This window comes from Molothrus aeneus, chromosome 7 (assembly GCF_037042795.1).
Source record: "Molothrus aeneus isolate 106 chromosome 7, BPBGC_Maene_1.0, whole genome shotgun sequence".
NCBI lineage: Eukaryota > Metazoa > Chordata > Aves > Passeriformes > Icteridae > Molothrus > Molothrus aeneus.
Genome location: NC_089652.1, coordinates 15,965,634 through 15,984,879, shown reverse-complemented (window position 1 = coordinate 15,984,879; position 19,246 = coordinate 15,965,634). Strand labels below are relative to the sequence as shown.

Here is a 19,246-nt window from a genome sequence, read left to right as displayed (position 1 = left end):
TTAGTTGGTAAATCCAGCCTACCTCTGAACTGGCTAACCAACCTAACTGTATTCTAGTAAGGGACAAAAGGAAAATTCAGCTGGATATCAAACCAGAAGACTGAATTTCTTTTGAAATTCTCTGTTTCCTATGCAGCATGTAGAGTGTTTGACAATGAGATGTTAAGGGATTTCTTTTAAGTAGAGCATCAAATGATTTACAGAAAAAAGAAGTTATACAGATTTGGGGTACCTTTGGCAATGGATATCCAGATGTCTTGCAATGGAAGGTAACTCCTGTCCCTTCAAAGGTTCTGTAGTTCTTTAATCTTAAATCAAATCCTGCTTCTACAGCTTCAGATTCAGAAATATCAACCATCATCTCCTCTCCATCTTCTTCGAGAAGTTCATGTAAAGTAGTCTTAATAATTCTGAGTTCAATTTCTTTGATAAGTCTTTCTTCAAAAGAAGAAATATGGAATTCCTATATAGAAAAACAAGACCATTAGTTTAGTTTTCTGTGTCAAATAATGACCTTGCAAATAAATGATTTGTACGGTAAAATGTTGGTACCCAAAATTAGTATGGAGGGATAGACATACCTCATCTTCTACAAAACTTCTGACCATCACTGTATCTTTTGCCATTTTCTTCTTAATTAGAGCTTGTTCTTTCTCATACTCTTTTTCAAAGTCACCATAGGAAATGGGTGGGGCTACCTCAGCCACTTTAGGTTCCTGTACGTATGCAGTCATTTGAGTTTGGTACATCATTTCTTGTTGCGATTTTATGTAGGCTTCGTAATCAGCTAAGAATTGAGAACAGATTTATTTTGATAAATTTTTGGTTTTCACTGGACTGAATGGAGAAAACAAGTACAAACTTCAAGGGCCTGATGCCAGATATTTTGTTTTGCAGAAACAGAATCACTAGATCTCCCTTTATGTTTCTTGAACTGAATAAACTAAGCTGCAAAGAATTTGCAGCACAATTTAAAATATTTTTTGCCATGTGGAAGTTAATTTTAAGAAATGTTGTTCCCATTTCCTTAATCTAAAATGTACCTTCTTCTAGTAAGGAGACCGTTGCAGAAGCTTCTCCAAGATTATTACGAACAACGATAGTGTATTCTCCGGCATCGTCGGCAAAAGTCATGGAAATTTCAAGTTTGCATTCCCCGGTTTCTTTTTTGTAACTCACTTTGTATCTATAGAAAACATAAAAGTAAAAAGTCTCTATAATTATGGACAGAATTTTTAGTTAATTTGCTTTTAGTTACAGTTAGACATACTCCTAACTTGTACAAGGCACAAAAAGAGAAACTTTAACAGGCAGTTGTCACTGAATAAATGAGCATACAGAGTAGCATATGAAAAATAACCATGCTGAAAGTAGAATACTGGTCTTTTTGTTGTCACTAAATAAATAGGTTCCAAACATCAGTATTGAAATATCAGAGGTCTAGTTATCAGACACAATATAATGGTATATTTTGTGTGCACACAGAATGTGTGTCCTTGTACGCATCACCATATCATTTCAAGAATGCTACAAATGTAATATTTTTTTCTCAGCTAGAAAGTATGTTGCTTTCTACAGACAAGACTTACCTAGCGAGAATGCAAACATTGAACAGACAGAATAAAACAAATACAAAGCTTCTTGATTTGTTTATAAGTATAACATATCCATATATCTTATTTTATAGTCTTTTGAATATTTATATTTTAAAACTTATGACCTTTTAAAGTCACACATAAGGACATGAGCCTATAACTTTTACATTAAAAAATAATTTATTTCACAGAAATCAGGACGTTATTTGGCTCAGCATAACTGAGGGAATCAAATTATGACATTGCCAATTAAATATGCATAAAAATTATGTTAAGATGGATTTTGGGTATTGTATTCATAGTACCTGTAGCCAGTCGTGAGAGGAACTCCGCCTTTTTTCCAGTAGACATGTGGCTTTGGGTTGCCCCCTACTTGGCATTCAAAAATAATGCTCCCACCTTCAACTAATTTATGTACCACGGGTTTTCTTATGAAGAAAGGAGGTATGGGTTCTCCCGATACTTCCTCTGCTGCAGCAGAGACATCTTCCATTACAATGTCCTTTGTCTCCACATAGCTGAAACAAGATTTCAGTGCAGGTGAGTGAGCTGATGTCTGAAGCTCTCATAAAAAAGAATGCAAGAACGTAATGACTGCGATAGGAGCAGTCTGTTTAGAAAGTAACTTTACCGTTTCTCTTCTGTAACAGTCTTCTCAGAAATGGTTTCTCGAGTCTCAGTTTCTTCAGTTACTAAAAGGCAAATTTGATAAAGTGGATTTTAAAATATCTTAATAGGCCTAAAGCAATGAGTTCAGTTAACATAAAAAGAATATGTAGGTATCAGCCTTTTCCTCGTATTCTTACATCCCTTTTACCTAATAACCTCAGAACACAACTCAAGCCATATGTTTTAAATGTCCAAGATACATTACAAGCAATATACAGTTAACAAAATCATATTCTTACATCCCTTTTACCTAATAACCTCAGAACACAACTCAAGCCATATGTTTTAAATGTCCAAGATACATTACAAGCAATATACAGTTAACAATTATTTTGTTAAATTATTAACTTCCTACAGTGACAAGAGGGACTGTCCTTGAGTTTCACCAGGGAAGGTTTAGTTTGAATATAAAGAAGTCTTTCACCAAAAAGGCTGTTGAGGGTTATAAAGCAAGGAACCAGTTGCCCATGAGTCATCTGGGGCCAACTTTTAAATACCTTCTCTACCCTGGAGGTATTTAAAAGACATGTAGATGTGGCACCTAGGGATATGGTTTAGTGATGGACTTGACAGTTTTGGGCTAATGATTGAAATCAATGCTCTCAAAGGTCTTTTCCAACTTTACTAATTCTATGATTCTATAAATATACTTACCTTTCACATGTAAGTGGCAGGAAGTGCTGACACTCCCAGCCTTATTGGTAGCAGTGCAGGTAAATCTTCCGCTGTCCTCTGCAAAGGCTTCACGAATCACAAGGCGAGCAAGTCCTGCTTTGAAAGTGATCTGGAAGTCCATTGAGCTCTCAATTTTGTAGTCTTCCCTGTACCATGTCACTGTAGGCTGAGGATGACCAGCTATTTGGCACTCCAGCGTGACAGACTCACCTTCAGTCACAGTCTTATTTTTGAGGCCCTGTGTGACAAAAATTAAGTATCACAGTCAGTTTACCTTTTCAATACTAAACAGATACTCAAATATCTAAAACCTGTTTGAATGGAAAATTTAACATCTAGTTCAAAACACTGTTCTGTGAAGCAATGAATGCAGGGGAAAAAAAGTCATTTTCCAAAGGGAAGTATTTGAAACTGGCTTTTAGGGTCTCTGAACATTGCTGTTATTAACAACATGAAAAGATAGGTTCATATTTATGCAGGTAGATCAACCTATGTGACATAAATGTGAAGAATCACTACCCTAAAAAACATCAAGAAGACTTTGTATCAGAAATAAATTATATGCCTGAGTAAATCTAATTCGAAGTTAAAATGATTATATAAAGCCAATTATTAATGGTTAAGTATTAAGCGATAAAAATTAGAAAATAGAATGGGTGAAAATCTACTGTAACTCCCCTACACACATACAAATTACTTACTGAGACTAAGGTGGGTGGCGTAGCAGGGATTTCTGCAGGCACAGGAACTCTGGCAGCTTCTGTCACCTAGGTGGTTTAGAGGACAATAATGAACAAAGTATAATTTAAATAAGAAAATAAATCAGGTAATATGAATGTTGTAAGTAAATATTAGGTTCTAACAAGGATTTGGGTAAAACAAATAAAAATTAAAAGGCAGCAGATTGCTTTAGAAGTGGAAAATTGAGATAAGAAGACAGCAAAAAAGTGAGGCTATTCCATATTTTTAAGATGAAAGTCAGTCAAAGTGACAGAAATTTGCTTAAAAACATACCTTTGCTTCACCTTCTTTATGCAGCATCAAGTGCTCTGTCCGCACTGCTTCACTTTTAATGCTTGTCTCCTTTTTAGCCTCAACACCATAGTGACTCTTATACGTCTCCGCAGCCTCTCCAAAGGGAAACTGTGGAGGGGCAGCTGGCTCTGCTTTAGTCCTGACTTCATGAGGCTTTAGCTGAGGTGGCTTCACAGGCTTGGTGATCTTTTGCGCAGCAGAAGTAGCTGATAGCTCTTTCTCCAGAGTAGCCATGGCAGTTCCAGCTATTGAAACCTAGCGAACAGAAGAAAAGGAGTTAAAGCTTTGTTCTTGTCTTATTTTCAAAGGAGAGAGTGCATTTCTTGAGCAGATTGCAAATGCAGCAGTTGCTTCCTTAGTTACTTGGTTTTGACACTGCAAAAGCTATATGTAAAAAAGAGAAGTAGTTTTAGATTGCAGCAGCAGAATGCCAGACATATATCCCTGTATTATTTTTGATCTGTCTAAGATTTAAATATTTTCTTTTTCAAATAGAATTTCATCTTTAAATGGTCAAGAAGCTCTTAAGTGCCGCACAAGAAATGTTCTCTCCGTTTCTTCACTTGAAGCATTAGATTTCCATCTAGTCTGTCTAATACTGCAATAAAGAATACTACTAATTATATAACTTCTAATGATTAAAGTAACTGATAAGATTTCAAAATATTTTTATAGGTGGAAAAACTTTTTTAAAATACATAAAAATATTTATAACAGTGTTTAATCATATTTGAGGGAAAATAATGTTTAAATTCCAGATGCAGAGAAAAGTATGCTTGAATGAGAAAATTAGTAACTGGAAAATTTTAATACTATGTAAAGGAGTCCAACAGCAAAATGGAATAATAAATTTAAAAATTGATGGTATCATATTATAAAGTCAGTCTGGATTTTTTCTATTTAAAAATTAGCTTAGCATATATTAATTAGCAAGGAAGAAAAAGGCAGTGTGTGAGTGAACTGATGCACATAATAAGATTAAAGAGGGATAGTTCTGCTGTTTAAAAAATATAACTTGCATGACAAATATCTACAATTTCACTGTATGTCATTAAGAACTGAAGCTCAAACTCTCAAACAGTTTATAAGATGACTTAAATAAGAAGTAATAACAACAAATTGTATTTTAGCAATTCCTTTGTCTGTTTACAGCAGTGTTCTTTATTAGTCAAACAAGCCAACAAAAATAATTGCAAGGGGCACACAACTCTTCCTCTTGGGGAAGCACCACACTGGAGTGTGGGGGGAAAATCCAAATGGAATGAATGTCTTACCGGCTATTGAAAATAAACATGCTGCTCCTTTTGGATGCAGCTTCAGCTTACCTCATATGTATGATCTGGTTTAGGAACAGCGACTCTGGAGACCGTGAAGTGAGGACTCGCTGTGCGAGGCCGCGGTGGTTCAACATGAATTGTTTTCTCAAGTTCTGTTGTTCTTTTTATCTACACAAAGTAAGGAAAAAAGTTATTGAAAGTGAAGCTGTTCTTTAAATTGAAACAAGTTTTACAGGGATATAGTTCCTGGAAAGAATGTAATGTAAAAAACAGTCTAACCTCTTTTGATATATGAACTTGCTGCTTTTCAGGAGTTGAGATATGTTTCTCAGGAGGAACATAGACTGTTTTGACTTCTTTGGTGACAACATGACGTTCTGCTGGGGCCTCAGAACCACGGTCTGTTACAGTGTGCTCTTTATAACCATATTCCAAAGTTTTCTCCTTTACATAAGCTTCATCTGCTAGTTCTGGTTGCCAGGGTGATCGAACACGTGCCTGATCAACTGCTGCAACAACTGTAGCTACAGCTTCAGCCTTTATTCCAGCTTGAGTCTGCAAATAACATCAGCAGAATTTATACACATATTCATAACTATATTGAAAACTTGCATATGTGACACACCGTTATAGTGTTGAGTATATTCCACAGAGAGGTTGTATGGTTTTGCAAAAGTCATGATGAAAAGATCAAAAGTATGCACCTGTAAATACACTTAAGAATCAGTAAATTCAATGCAAATATATTCTCTAAGTGCTATCTCTGCAAATTCAGAATATATTTGTGCTTCTGTATTTTATGCATATCAATATTTGTCTGCAAGACTAATTCTAATACTTTACAGCCACATTTTTGTCCACTTGTCTAAGAGTATGCAGGTAGGTAAATGTGCACATAGTTTTAAAGTATGCTCATCAGCTCCCTATAACTCTTCTGGATGCAAAAAATGCATCTAGCATCCATTGTGAATGTATTTACTAAGAAACAGACCCATAAAAATTTTTACATCAGGTATATCTGTTAATTCAGTACTGATCTATTTTAAAGGATTTTACAAAAGAAGGGAGACTGAGATGTCTGATAATTTGAAAATAATACTTTTGAATCAGGACTTCTATTTGTTTCTAGTAACTCATAAATACTGTCAACTTTGCAACTTTGTTATTAGGGTCCAAAATTCTGCCCAGTCAGCCAGCAGTAGATAATAGTGACTACTACTACTGGTTGTTATTACTGTCACAACTGATCTGGACAGAGCAACAGAGCATATGTTATGTATGCCTTGAAAATGGGAAAAAAAACCCTAAATGATAATTTCATACTGATTTAAAAACCAGTATAAACTAAATACCAGCCTAAACTAAAATTACTTAGGTGAGGCCAAAATGAGGCCTTTACAGAGATTTTTTTTTCTTATTAAAGCAGTGTTTAGGTAACAGGGACCTCTTATTCAGTTGCTTATTACTGTTGCTTTCCAAATAATTTTTTATACTGGCTTGAATTTGGCCCTAAATTTATATCATATAACAAGGGACTGAACTCACCTAGCAGTCTGACTCTCAGTGAGTTTTATATGCTTCACTCATTTACTTGTATTTTATAAAAGTATTTTATGAATGTACTACATCATAGGTAGATAGATTTTAAATAACAGCTGTTGTCAACTATGCTTTTCTTCCATATGTAAGAATTCCTGACTGCATTGTGGATCTGTCCGGCCGTGGGAATCCTACTGGAACAAAGCAGTGCCAACAAGTGTCTGATGGTCATAAGTAACAAACTGGACAGACCTGAATGGACATTAAAGTTTCTTTTGTACAAAGAACAATTCATACCTCAATAAAGAGAACTTGTTTCATCTGACAGCCATGAAATTACATGGAATCATCAAGTAGAAAAAAAGATTGCAGAATCAGAAATTTGAATAAGTAAATGTTGCTTAAAAGCCACTGATAGAGAGGAGACTGTCACAGAGAAATCGGACTACAACCTAAAGTGTGACATTTCCTAGCAGGGTGGGATATAAACCCCTTCAGTGCTAGAAAGTTAATCCTACTGACTCTTACTTGAAAATCATCCTACTGAATGGGTATGTTTTCAGGAATTAATTTGAGAGCATTCTGTTGTACCAAAGTAGGTCTTAAAATGTAAGGTTTGCAGATAAACCAAATTGTAACAGTGCATTGGCTGTAATTTCTTCTCCAGTTCTGGACACTGTGACTGGTGCTTTAGTTTTAGCAGTGGCAACTGATTTTGGAACTACAGCAGTTTTCTCAGCTTCCTTTTTAATCTAGTTTTTACTGAAGAAATAGAACTTTCAGTTACATTCAGTCTTGAAAGATATTTGAACAATGAGAAAACATTTTGAAATGGGAAGAGGGAAGGAGAATTGAAGGGTTAGATCCTTGTGCACTGCACACATCTCTGTATTATAGTGATAAGTATTGTTATACCCTCCCACCTATTTAAATAAAAGTAATGATTAAGAAAAAAGTTAAAATGCATTTCAGGAGTCAGTCAGTCCACTCCAAACATCAGCAGAAGATAATTATGAGCATCCTATTAATGAAAATAAGAGAGAAAGATCAAGATGAAATTATTTAGTCTAATTAGCAGTAGGTCTAAAAGTTTGTAAGTGGAATAATCAGAAAAAATGAGCTGGAAATGTATAGTTAGTATTTTTTGAGGAAAACAGGAGGTTTGCAAAGAAGAAAGGATAAAACCAAATATGGCTAAAACAGCGCTATTCACCTTTTCACGTGTTACGCTCACTTGTTCTTGTTTGGTGGCAACTCTTTCTTTACTTTTCGATATTATGACCGGTGCTTTAGGTTTATCAGTAGTAATTACTACCTTCGGTACTGAAGGTTTCATTTCTTCCCTTCTTATCTAATTTTTATGGTAAAGAAAAATAATAGTAATTGATTATGCCTGTTATGATTACACAACTTTTTTGGAAAGCAGGATAATGTTTCTAAATATATATCAAGAAGAAAGAAACATGACTTCAGAATTGGAGTAATACCTTTGTACTCAAGTTATAGCGCATCTTATATGCTGAGAGAAGTTCATGCAAAGTCATTAAATATTCCATTGATTCTTGTTTGAATGAGAGAAGAAACTTTGTACTTCCTAGTTTGTAATATATCATTATGCTTTGTAGAAACTGTTTGCATAGAAATTAGTATTATTGACTTAATAGCTAACCCCATCAGTTGAGTGGTTCCACAGTATGGTCTAACAGATGTATTCCATCTTCACACAAATATTAACTTCATTATATCAAGCTCCACACTACCTATCATACCATGAAAAATAACCTTTAAAATTTATATTCAGAAACCTATGTTCAGAGATAAATTTGTCATTAAGCATCAGATGAAATTCTGTGTACTGTGGCAAGAAAAGCCCTAATGCTTGAAGGATCTGTAAGAAGGGCAGCTCACTCCTCTGCAGACAGAGCTGTTTGAGGTCAGTAGCACTGGACCTGCAGAGATTGTGGTCTGGAATACCTTGTTTCAAAAAGTTTTTGTGTAGTAACCTTCTCTTTGTAAAGAAGGACAGGAAAGTTACTTAACAGATTTTATTAACCAGAGTAGCTCAGTGAACTAAAGATTATAACATTTATTTACCTGTTCATGAGCAATGTGCACTTGTTCATGTCTGGTAGATATTTCTTCTGTAGCTCTTGTTATTCTTTCTTGTTCTTTGGCTTTGTCTGTGGCAATTATTACTGTCGGTACTGGAGTTTTCTCTGGTTCTTTTCTCACCTGGAAATTTACAAATAAGGAACTTTTCATTTTTATTTTAAAATATAAGGTATATGAATTTCAATATATTTGGAAAAGAGCATAGAAATTAAAGAAAGCAAAGATGTCACATTCTGTATTTTGAAATCATCTAGTCTGGAAACAACAATAAAAACATAAACGGACTTTGTACAAAACATTTAACATAAAAATAATAAAACATTGCACAAATGCTTGGTTTGCTTCTGAAAGCAGTACTAAAAAATTGGCTCAGAGAAAAACTGTCCTGCATTAAAATCACTTTGACAAAGTGTAGGATACTAAAAATAAGTTTAATGAAACTTTCGTTTGACAAGAATTTGACTTAGCATTGAAATGCTAAGTTCAGATTAATGCCCGGGTGGATTTCTGTTTCTCAGTGCTTTAAAGAGAGGTTACACTTTCTTCCTCATGCATTTCTACTATAAAGCAAATATAACATTGGCTATAAAAGCTCATCTTCCATTAAATCATATTTTTCTGATAAAATACATGTTCAATTCAAATCAATCATTTGTATTTTCAAAATTGATTCCAATGCAGAATGAGTTTTTCCTCCATTTTTTCTGACCCTCTGTGCTGCCAACAGACAAAGCAGGTACAAATGGCAAGCTTAGAGACAGTATCAGAACAGCCCCCCACAGACACACCAGGCCCCCAAGAAAATTTAAGAGCTGGTTTCTACGTGTCAATTCTTTAAATTATCAAGAATGCTTGAGAAAAGAGAGGTTGTCTCAGTTATTGCAACTTTATCCATCACATTCTTAGGTATAAATAATGGAAGTGAAATAGAAAATGCAAGAGAGTAATCACAGAGAAGAGACAGGAAAAAGATAGCACTGTAACCTGGAAGAGTGAACATATATAAAAGGGACAAAGAATAACAGTATCTCATTTTTCTTTTCCATAGGCTTGTCTTTTGTATGAGATATCAGATTTTTGAACAAGGTAGAGCATAAAAAAATCTCAGGTACAATCTGTATTCACCTTTTCAGGAGAGATGTGTCTTTGTTCTTGTGAAGTTACAATTCCTTCTCTAGTTCTTGATATCACTGTTTGTTTTGTGGTTTTATCACTGGTAACTACTACCATTGCCTCCTTTTTCATCTGATTTTTGTAGCAACAAACAAAAAAAAAACCCAAGCCTTAGAATTCATTTTAAAAGTTTGATCATCAAAATAAGAAGAGAAAGAAAAATAAGAGAGGAATTCAAATAAAGGAAAAATACTAAGGGGGAATTATGTTATTTCTAGTGGGGAAATTATAAATGAGATATTAGAGAAAAAAAAGTCATCATTCTAAGAGTAATGTTAGAGAATAAAGGAGAAGAGAGAATAGAGGATCACTTTCAGAGAAAGCAACTCAAAAAGAGTAATTAGTTCAATCCTGTTATGATGGAATGGAATGGTGTAAATGAACCTGAGCATTCCTTTACAGTCTAGGTGTTCTAGATGAGTATGCATGCTTTTGCAGTGCACTGGGTAACATCTTGTTAATTCCTCACAGTGAATCATGCCTTGTTTGCGTGTTGGATGAAGGGATAAAGGGAAACCATAGAATGTCTGTGCTCTATTTCTACCTGCTCATGAACAGGCTGAACGTGGACTGCAGTCATTGCGGTCCTTTTAGCAGTTTGCTCTGCAACACCTGGAGCTGGTTCTCTCACCATGGCTTGATCCACAGCAGCAACAACTGTAGCAATAGCTGCTGTTTTTTCACTGTCCTTTCTCACCTATATTAGTCACATCAAAAGACATTTTTTCATATTTTGCATACATTCAGAAGAACAAAACCAGTACAGAGACAGAAGATTGCAAAGAAGCATTTCCACATCTGCAGCAGAACTCTCTCAACAGCAGATGCACACAAGGTTTTACACACAGCCTCTCAGATTCCATTTAGCAGATCTATCCAGCAGTGGTGAGACCCTGCACAAACCAAACCCAGTATTTTTTCCAGAAAGAGACTTTACCTCTCTAGCACCAGCGGCCACCTCGCCAGCAGCAGTGCCAATAACAGTGACTTGTTCTTGGACCCCATATCTCCCTTCCCATCTTTCCTCAGTGACTTGGGTAGTGCTTGTAGATACTCTTGTTTCCTTCATCTGGGCTTCCATGGTTTCAGCATATCCTTCCTGCTTCCAAGGAGGAAGGACATCAGCCCCAGCTGTTGTCACTACATGTGGTTTACGGATTGGAGATGGAGATTTCACTGGTCTAATAGGTGAGGTGGAGATTCTCCCAGCAGGAGAAACTGACCTATTAAAAAAAAATACAGTATCAATATCACTAATCTACTGCCACAGTGAGAACTGTATAAACAACTGCAGCCTGAACTTGAACTCACTCCCCATATAGGGTATCTCCAGTAATGTGTAGTTTCATTTTAAGAAGGGTTTTTGAGAGGTTCTACTTGTAAATTACACTAACTTGTTTTTATAACATTATGCTTAACTGTTGTAATTCTCATAACTTGAACATGTCTTTGTAGTAGCTTAGTTTCCAAAAAGAAATAAGAACAAGTGGCAAAAGAAATTTCAGTCAACCAAATATATCTGAGATATAAAAATTATGTTGCATTTGCTCTATCCTAATTCTTCTTATAGGAATAATAGAAAAGGCTCACAGGCTGTAAATACTACATAATACAGTCATGGTCCAGTCTCTGTAGAGAGACAAAATCATAATTGTAACCAATGTTGAGAAAAACATCATGTAGCTACCACCTAGCAAAACAACTGGATGTACTTCTGTACTATATCTTATTTTTATGTGTCACCCATATATGTATCCATAATCCACGCAAATTTCTTATCAGTGCTGAATATTTTTCCCTGCACTTACATGTACAGATCTCAGATTCAATAACTTATATCCACTTGGAAAGTGCTAGTTTCTAAATTCTGATATTCCAAAAATTCAGTCCTAATCCTGGCAGACAGTTTTAAAGCATTTTCCAAAATTCTTAAACAGGCTTTCTAACTTAGAATTTCTTTCAGTGGAATTTTTTGTGCTGTATTTCCCAGAGAACGTTAACAAATAGCAGCAGTAGGGGGCAGCCGCATCATGTTAATTTTTAGATTTAGTTTTTTCTAATGTGTTGTATGTCTAAAAAGGGTCTGATCAGCAAGGGAGGGCAAATTTCTAGTTCTATATGTGCTCTAGATGTCGCTATTGAATTCTTTTTTCATTTATGCAGTTTGTTAGTTACTGCTAGCTGCTATCAATCCACTTATTCCTGTCCTTGCAAGTTATTATCAGTGGGGTAAAATTCACCAGCATACCCAGCTCTGGCAACTTAAATGGGGCCCTTCTGAGTATTTAACTTGGAGACATTCCTTCCATGATGCTGGTACTTCAGGATACTGCAACTGCAGGACTTTCAAAACACTCTTTGCTTTACCTGCCCCTCACTACAGACCATGGGGTCTCCCAGACCACGAGCCTTGCTCTTCCCATCACTCACTTTCCCTCTCTGGCCCTTCTACACAGCAGAGATAAACTTCATTTTTCCATAACCACATTTAGCTTGCCTACCTTCAAAATATTATTTCTGTAGTTATTACCAGCACATACATGGAACACGAGCTCAAGGTTTTTTTACATATCCTTTCATTCTGTTTGCCACTCATCAGTGTCATTGCTCTTTTCTCTGTTCATCTAAAATAATCAAGAGTCAACTGCTCTACTGTTTTTTTTGTTTGTTTGTTTCATCATGAAATTGAGCTGTGAGTGCTACTTTGGCTCTATGTAGAGCAATCAAATGGGATTTTCTACAGTAGGGGATAGAAGTCACATAGGGGACCCACACTTCTGTAGCAGTGGCAAATATAGCACATTACAGCTCACCATCAGAAAAAAAAACAGTCATTATTAAGTGAGTGCATTCTTTCATTTCATACTGTGCTCTCATTCTACAGCATTACTTCTATATGTAAAAGTGATTCCAAAAGCAATACTGCCCAAAAGAATAGTAATTTTACCTTACTGGTGAAGGTGTTGGTGCTCTGACGTGTCTTACAGGTGATGGTGATTGTCTAACGGGCGATGGTGATTGCTGTCGTGCCATTTGTGCTTTTGCAGCAGTTGTCGGGGTTGGTGATTTGGATGTAGGTCTAGGAGGCATTCGTGGAGGTGCCTTGTGTGGGAGCTGTTGGGTGGTTGCACCTTCTATCATCATTTCAACACTTGTAAGTGATCTGGCATCAAAGTGGGCTTCTGTCTTCTACAATGAAAAACAAGAAAAGGAAAACTAGGGTGAGGGACTGTAGAAGCAATCCTCCACATTTTAGCCATACCTGCTTTGTTTTTGAAAATTATACCTTTTCAATTCTGGCTTGTCTTGTTTGTGAAATCTGAGCAGTCGATACAATGGTCTTTGTCTTTTTAGCAGGAACGGCTTCTTCCTCACCTTTGGAAAGAAAATGTGGTCAGAAGAATTGCATATGTTAACAATCAATAAACAGAGAAATAAATGAATGGCCAACTCCAATTATATAAAAATTTACATATACAACAGAAAAATAATTAAACAACCATCTTTTTTGCCTTCATTATCTACAGACAGATAGTTGTGAAAACAGTTGAAACGATATTACTGCATTACCATGCCATTAGAAAAAAACCTCAAAGCAAAACAAAATACATTCATTGTAGATTCTTCATATCAGTCCTGGATCTTAAATGACTACAGAGTCTCTACGCCTGACTGAGGTGAAATCCAAGCAAGAGTGTTCTGGATAGCATGTTTTCCTGCCACAATTCTCTAAAAACTGTCCTCATCCTTACCAGCCTCCTTCACAATACTAGGTACAGCTATGCAGTCTAATTTATCTATTCTATCAAAGCCAACTTACAAATAAAACTTTGAGAGATTTACAGACCAAAACGAGAACAACTCAAGGTGTCCCACACTTTTTCCATCAACTATATTCTCTGCTTAAAGAAGACCCATTCTGGAGAAAAGGTCTTTTTAAATCTCAGACAAAAATCTTTGGCAAATTCCATCAAAGACACTGTTGTTGTTTGTTTTTTTTTTTTACAGCAAATTAATGACTCTTGAGAAAGAAATGATAAATTAGCTTGTTGATATAACTGCAATGAAGTGGTGCATATTCCACCACTACCATTAATGCTCCTGCGACTTCAGCTCTGTTACCTTGAATTAGCAATTCAGCTGTTGAAGTAGCACGTCCCACACTATTTGTGGCATTTACGGAATAGGTGCCGGAGTCTTCAGGATATGCTTCTGCAATTATTAAGCTGTAAAGGTCTCCTTCTTGTAAAATTTTAAAATCGGGGGAACTTTTAATTTCTACTCCATCCCGATAGAACTTCACCACAGGTGTAGGGATTCCAGTCACTCTCACGTCAAGTCGAACTTGACTTCCTTGTCTTGCAGTCATGCTCTGTAGTCGTTGTGAAAAGTTTGGTGGTGCTGTTGCAGCTGCATTTTTATTAAAGAAGTAAATAGAAAAGCAATAGTGTCTGTTAAAAAGAATGGCAGGTACTAGATACTTTCATTCCTAGAAGTGTGTGAGGTCTATTTCTTCTTCACATGCTACTGACAGACCATAGTACCTTCTGAAACATTCAAAATATTATTTTTGATTACACCTATGATTGCAAATGTTTCTAGAATTACAGATATATTGCTTGTAATGATAGGCATTAAGCACAGTATTTTGGTATGGACCTTTATGTGACTTGTTCTGTTAAATATCATTGATACCATTAGATATCCTTAATGGCTCCATCCTGCAGAAATTCATCCTTTCTTTTATGGGCAATTTCAATGTAGCCAGCATGACAGACTGTAAGGAGCTACATGTATAAGGGCTGAGCCAGAAGCTTGAATCATGTAATCATGAATAAGAGTTTGTGAGATCAAGATTAAACTTGATACAGTTAAAATGTAAAGGACACTGTTAGACATTACTGGTGAGAACACACGCTGAGTTCTAGACTGCTTTAGGAAAAGGAATGTGCTTTGCTATTTTTTGCTGATCATGTACTTGAAATCTGAACTATTTCAAATCTCCCTCAGACTGCTAGCAGGCAGAGAGAGGTGCCTTTCTGTAGCTGCTGAGTACCTGTGACAAGCAGCTCAGCAGTGCTAGTCGCTTGCCCAGATCCATTGGTGGCTTGCACAGTGTATCTCCCGCTGTTGGCTTCTGTCACGGTGGGGATCACCAGTCTAGCGCGGCCATCACTAAACGAGATCTGCACACCGGGCAGAGTTGCAGCAGAGAGAACCTGGCCATCCCGAAACCAGTTCACCTCAGGAACTGGGAAACCTACAGAAAAAGGAAGACAAATGGAGATCAAGACATTACGAAATGTCAGACATAAAAAATTACCATAGTGGAGCATAATGCCATAGGCACAGATACATGTCCAGAGGCACAGTGGCAAAGGAATTTGGTTTTAGAAAGGTCTCTAAAATGCACAGAGCAATAGGGCAGCTGCACTGGCTCCTGTGTTTAATAAATCACTTGAATAATGAGAAAACTGTTGTATTTAGCAATCTTATTAGGAAATAGAAGTTCATCAAATTCAGGAGGAGGATGAATTAATTAATGTGAGGTATTTTTAAAATGTATTTGCTGGTATCTAAGAAGAATTGATTATTGCTAGCATATTTATGCAGTTCAATAGTCTGGAGATAATGTAAAGATTAGTACTTCCAACCAAATAAAACATATGTTCTAAAACTAATATGGCTTTAGAAAATGAAGTGATAGAAAAAGTGACTGCTGTAGACATTAAAATCAAATGCCAGCAAAGTTTTGGGGGTTTTAATTTCTTTTTCTGCAATTTTTTGGGTTTGATCAACAGCAGTCACCTGGAATCAACTGTAGTTCAAATATATTATTCTATTTTATCAGGGTGATGAACAAGAGTCTTGGGGTCAGAAAAATTTCAATTTTAACAATAGCTGATTTTTGGTTTTAAATGGTGATTTGAGATTGCCTGCGGAAATTCTCTTCTCAGTGTTCTACTCAGCCAAATTTGTTGAGTGACTTAAATCCATTTGATGAACAAGTAAAATTCTTATATGAACCACACACATAAGGAGAACAGGTAATTTAGGGAGATGTTTCCAGCTCAAAGTCTTTTTTGTAGTTCTAGAACATAATTTCTTCAAAATTAAAATCCTCCCAAATTCACTTCATTTTTTTCTCCACTCAACCCAAATCACCAGTTGCACTGCATGGGGGCTAAGAAATGAGATCTGAGACTTGAATTAATTTTCCCAGTTCTAATGTCTGTGGTTTGGAAAACCCCAGGTACACAGAATTCTGCTTCCTTTCTAGATCCTTCCTATAAACCAAATAAATTATTAAGGAATTTGATGTGCAAGGAAAATGACTGTGTGAGACTAAAGTGAAAGAGAAGCTGACATGTAGATTGAGTCTTTCACTGGTTCACTGCAGTCCTATCAGACTTGGTTAGGAAAGTTTAAAATCTGATTCACAGTAAAGCACTGACTGATATTTAGAGAAATGTAAAATGAACACACACACACAGAGAAAGAAAATGTGGACAGTTTTAGGGAGGATTAGAAATCAAAAGAGTAAAAGTAGATTTAAGAATTGTCAATTTACAATTGGAAGTTATTGTGGAAGTTATCAAACAGTCCTGATGGGATGGTATAATTCAATTTTGTGCTATTGGTGTAGGGCAACTTGGGCATTATCATCATCAACTTAGAATATGCAGCTGACCACAGTTGTTTCATTCAGAACTATGTGTCTTCGATATTTGTGAAAATTAGTTTAAAAATATTTTAAGCTAGGCAATCCTCCAAAACATGTCCTCAGTAATGAATTTCTTGAAACATTTCAAAAGTTCTATTTGAACTTTTGCGGTGGTATTATATGATGATGACTAGAAAAAATGGGAGTTTCTGTGGCAGGTTGAAAAAGGCCTGCACTTTTAAAATGGAGTCTATTTTGATGTCTCAAACTGCTATGTACAAGGCATCCAAAGCTAGAAGCCATTTTAGAAATCTGAGCCCAAGTTTATATTTTAAACTCAACTCCACAAATTTACTAGCACTCTGCTAGTCCCAGGTCACAGAGCTAGGTAAGATCTAACTCAGATTATAGATATATGTGCCCAGTCTATATAGAGTAGGGTTTTACTTCTACATGTCCCAAAATACACTATGATTTGACTGTTAATGATAAGAACAACTGTTTTCATTTTAAAACTGTCCTTGAGGTTTTTTGAACTTTAATACCAAAAAGAAGAAAATCGACCTGTAGTGCCTCAAATTCACCACTTAAGTAATTGAATTCATTAAGATTCTCCTGACAATGATGTGAGGGACTGCCAACTTGTGTATGATCTGTGTGCTGCTTTCAAAACTAAGTACTATGAAAAGGCTGTTGTGCACTTGTAATACCTGAAAATACCAGTTCAAGAAAGGTAAGCAGTGCATAGGTTAATTCTTTATGAAAAAATTTGAACTCCACAGTACTGTGGAGACATGAGCTTGGCACTGTTCTAATGCCAGCAACAGTTCTGACTTTCTTGTCTCATGACTCAGTCACTGGTGACCCAGTAGGACTCCCCCTGTGACAGTGTCCTGGCTGCCCTGGCATTTGCTGCTTTTAATAACAGGGTTTGTGTGTTCTGTGCTTTCTGCTACATGCTGGGTTTATTCGTCTGATATCATCCCTTTATAATGTGACACTTAATTCACATTCTAATACACCAGCACAGTTCATTTGTTCTAGTTTACACACAGCAAAATTACATCTCAGGTGGTTGCTAAACTCTTCTTGATACTCTTAGATTAACTGAGCTCTTCACATTTGAACTGTAGCTGTGTATTAATACTTGACTTGTTTATAATAGACCAGTGTTATTAGAGATAGATAAAAATTCTATTTTTTAAACTCACAATAATTCATTGCAGGTAGAAAGGATAGACATTACAGCAGGATAAAGCTGTGTAATCCTTTATTTATGCAATTAGTTATAATAAAAGCCTTTCCTGATTTTTATGCTGCAGAAAACTAAATCCCAAGCCACTGTCAGATCTTTCAAACCAGGAGGATGTTTTTAGGGCAGGAAGGATATACCAGAATCTCACAATGTGAAAAAAACCTAACAAGAGGTTGACTCACAAGATATTTGAGACTAACATACAAATATGGCATATGCTATTAGAAATACTGCTGTATCTTCACTTGGTAAGAAATCAAGTTCCCCTCCCAAGTACTCCATAATATCATACAAATGAAATTAGCCAAAATCACACATTGAATAATAACACTAGCCTCCTAACTTTTTCTGATGATATTTTTAGGTATTCCTAATAACAATAAATATTGTAAAAATGAAAAAAAATTTCACAGAAAATTTACAGCATAGAAGCAAGAAGAGAAAACCAGGGCAATTAAGTGAAGAATAAGGGCCAAATAATAGAATATGGCATGAAAAAGTGTCATGGATGGACACTGCAGGACATGTTCAAACACCAAATGTGTGAGCCAGTGTCACGCAAAGGGACCAAGGGATGAAATACATGGACCATAGATGTCAGAGATCTTTATAGTTGCACAGATCATGTGTTTGCACCTGTCACAGAGCATCTGAGTAGTGCTTTATGGTATGTGGATCATCACATTGCTAATGCCTGTAAGACAATATAATTCCACCAGCAGGAGCACGTCATTTCTCCTTAGTCACTGCCGAGGTCAGAGACACTCAGAACAGGGTGTTGGGTCTCTGGTAATGCTATCTCAGGGGTTTGCTTGGAGTTTTGCACAAGATAGGGTGTTTGAATAGTATGTAGACTAAAGAAATCAAGTATCCTTTAAATTGCATGGTATCTTTAAATTGCACAGGCAACTTATATTAATCCAGCCTTGTGCTAACATCATGATCACCATACACATCTCTTTTTTAGCACGCGAGGGTTTTCTGCCCTCTTCAGTGGCCAGTTGGGCCTATATTTTTTGCTTTTAATCCCCCTCCTAGAACTCTAGAATTAAGTAAACTTAAGGGCAGAAATTTAAGGGAAGCAGAAATACAGCTTAGCTAGAGTAAAGCTTAACAAAAGGTCTTGGAAGAACTAGCATAAATCCTGCTTTTTGCACCCTGACTTCTAATTCTGCCCAGTCATCATCCAAATGAGGTTATTGTTTCTGCAGCCACATGAAGTTCCCTTATTAGCACAGTATGTATTTTTATG

General features: G+C 36.1%; 1 protein-coding gene across 1 annotated transcript in view; it reads right to left on the bottom strand.

Moving 5' to 3' along the window:
• The window catches only part of TTN (titin), a 234,120-nt gene that overhangs the window by 214,593 nt on the left and 281 nt on the right, over nucleotides 1-19,246 (bottom strand). The window contains 20 exon segments of the mRNA XM_066553743.1: nucleotides 233-463; nucleotides 582-787; nucleotides 1,044-1,186; nucleotides 1,901-2,113; nucleotides 2,227-2,287; nucleotides 2,919-3,177; nucleotides 3,641-3,706; nucleotides 3,954-4,229; nucleotides 5,300-5,419; nucleotides 5,531-5,846; nucleotides 7,430-7,542; nucleotides 8,004-8,141; nucleotides 8,885-9,022; nucleotides 10,028-10,147; nucleotides 10,620-10,767; nucleotides 11,008-11,298; nucleotides 13,023-13,264; nucleotides 13,362-13,450; nucleotides 14,198-14,485; nucleotides 15,132-15,335. Coding sequence (XP_066409840.1) covers nucleotides 233-463; nucleotides 582-787; nucleotides 1,044-1,186; nucleotides 1,901-2,113; nucleotides 2,227-2,287; nucleotides 2,919-3,177; nucleotides 3,641-3,706; nucleotides 3,954-4,229; nucleotides 5,300-5,419; nucleotides 5,531-5,846; nucleotides 7,430-7,542; nucleotides 8,004-8,141; nucleotides 8,885-9,022; nucleotides 10,028-10,147; nucleotides 10,620-10,767; nucleotides 11,008-11,298; nucleotides 13,023-13,264; nucleotides 13,362-13,450; nucleotides 14,198-14,485; nucleotides 15,132-15,335 — 3,662 coding nt within the window.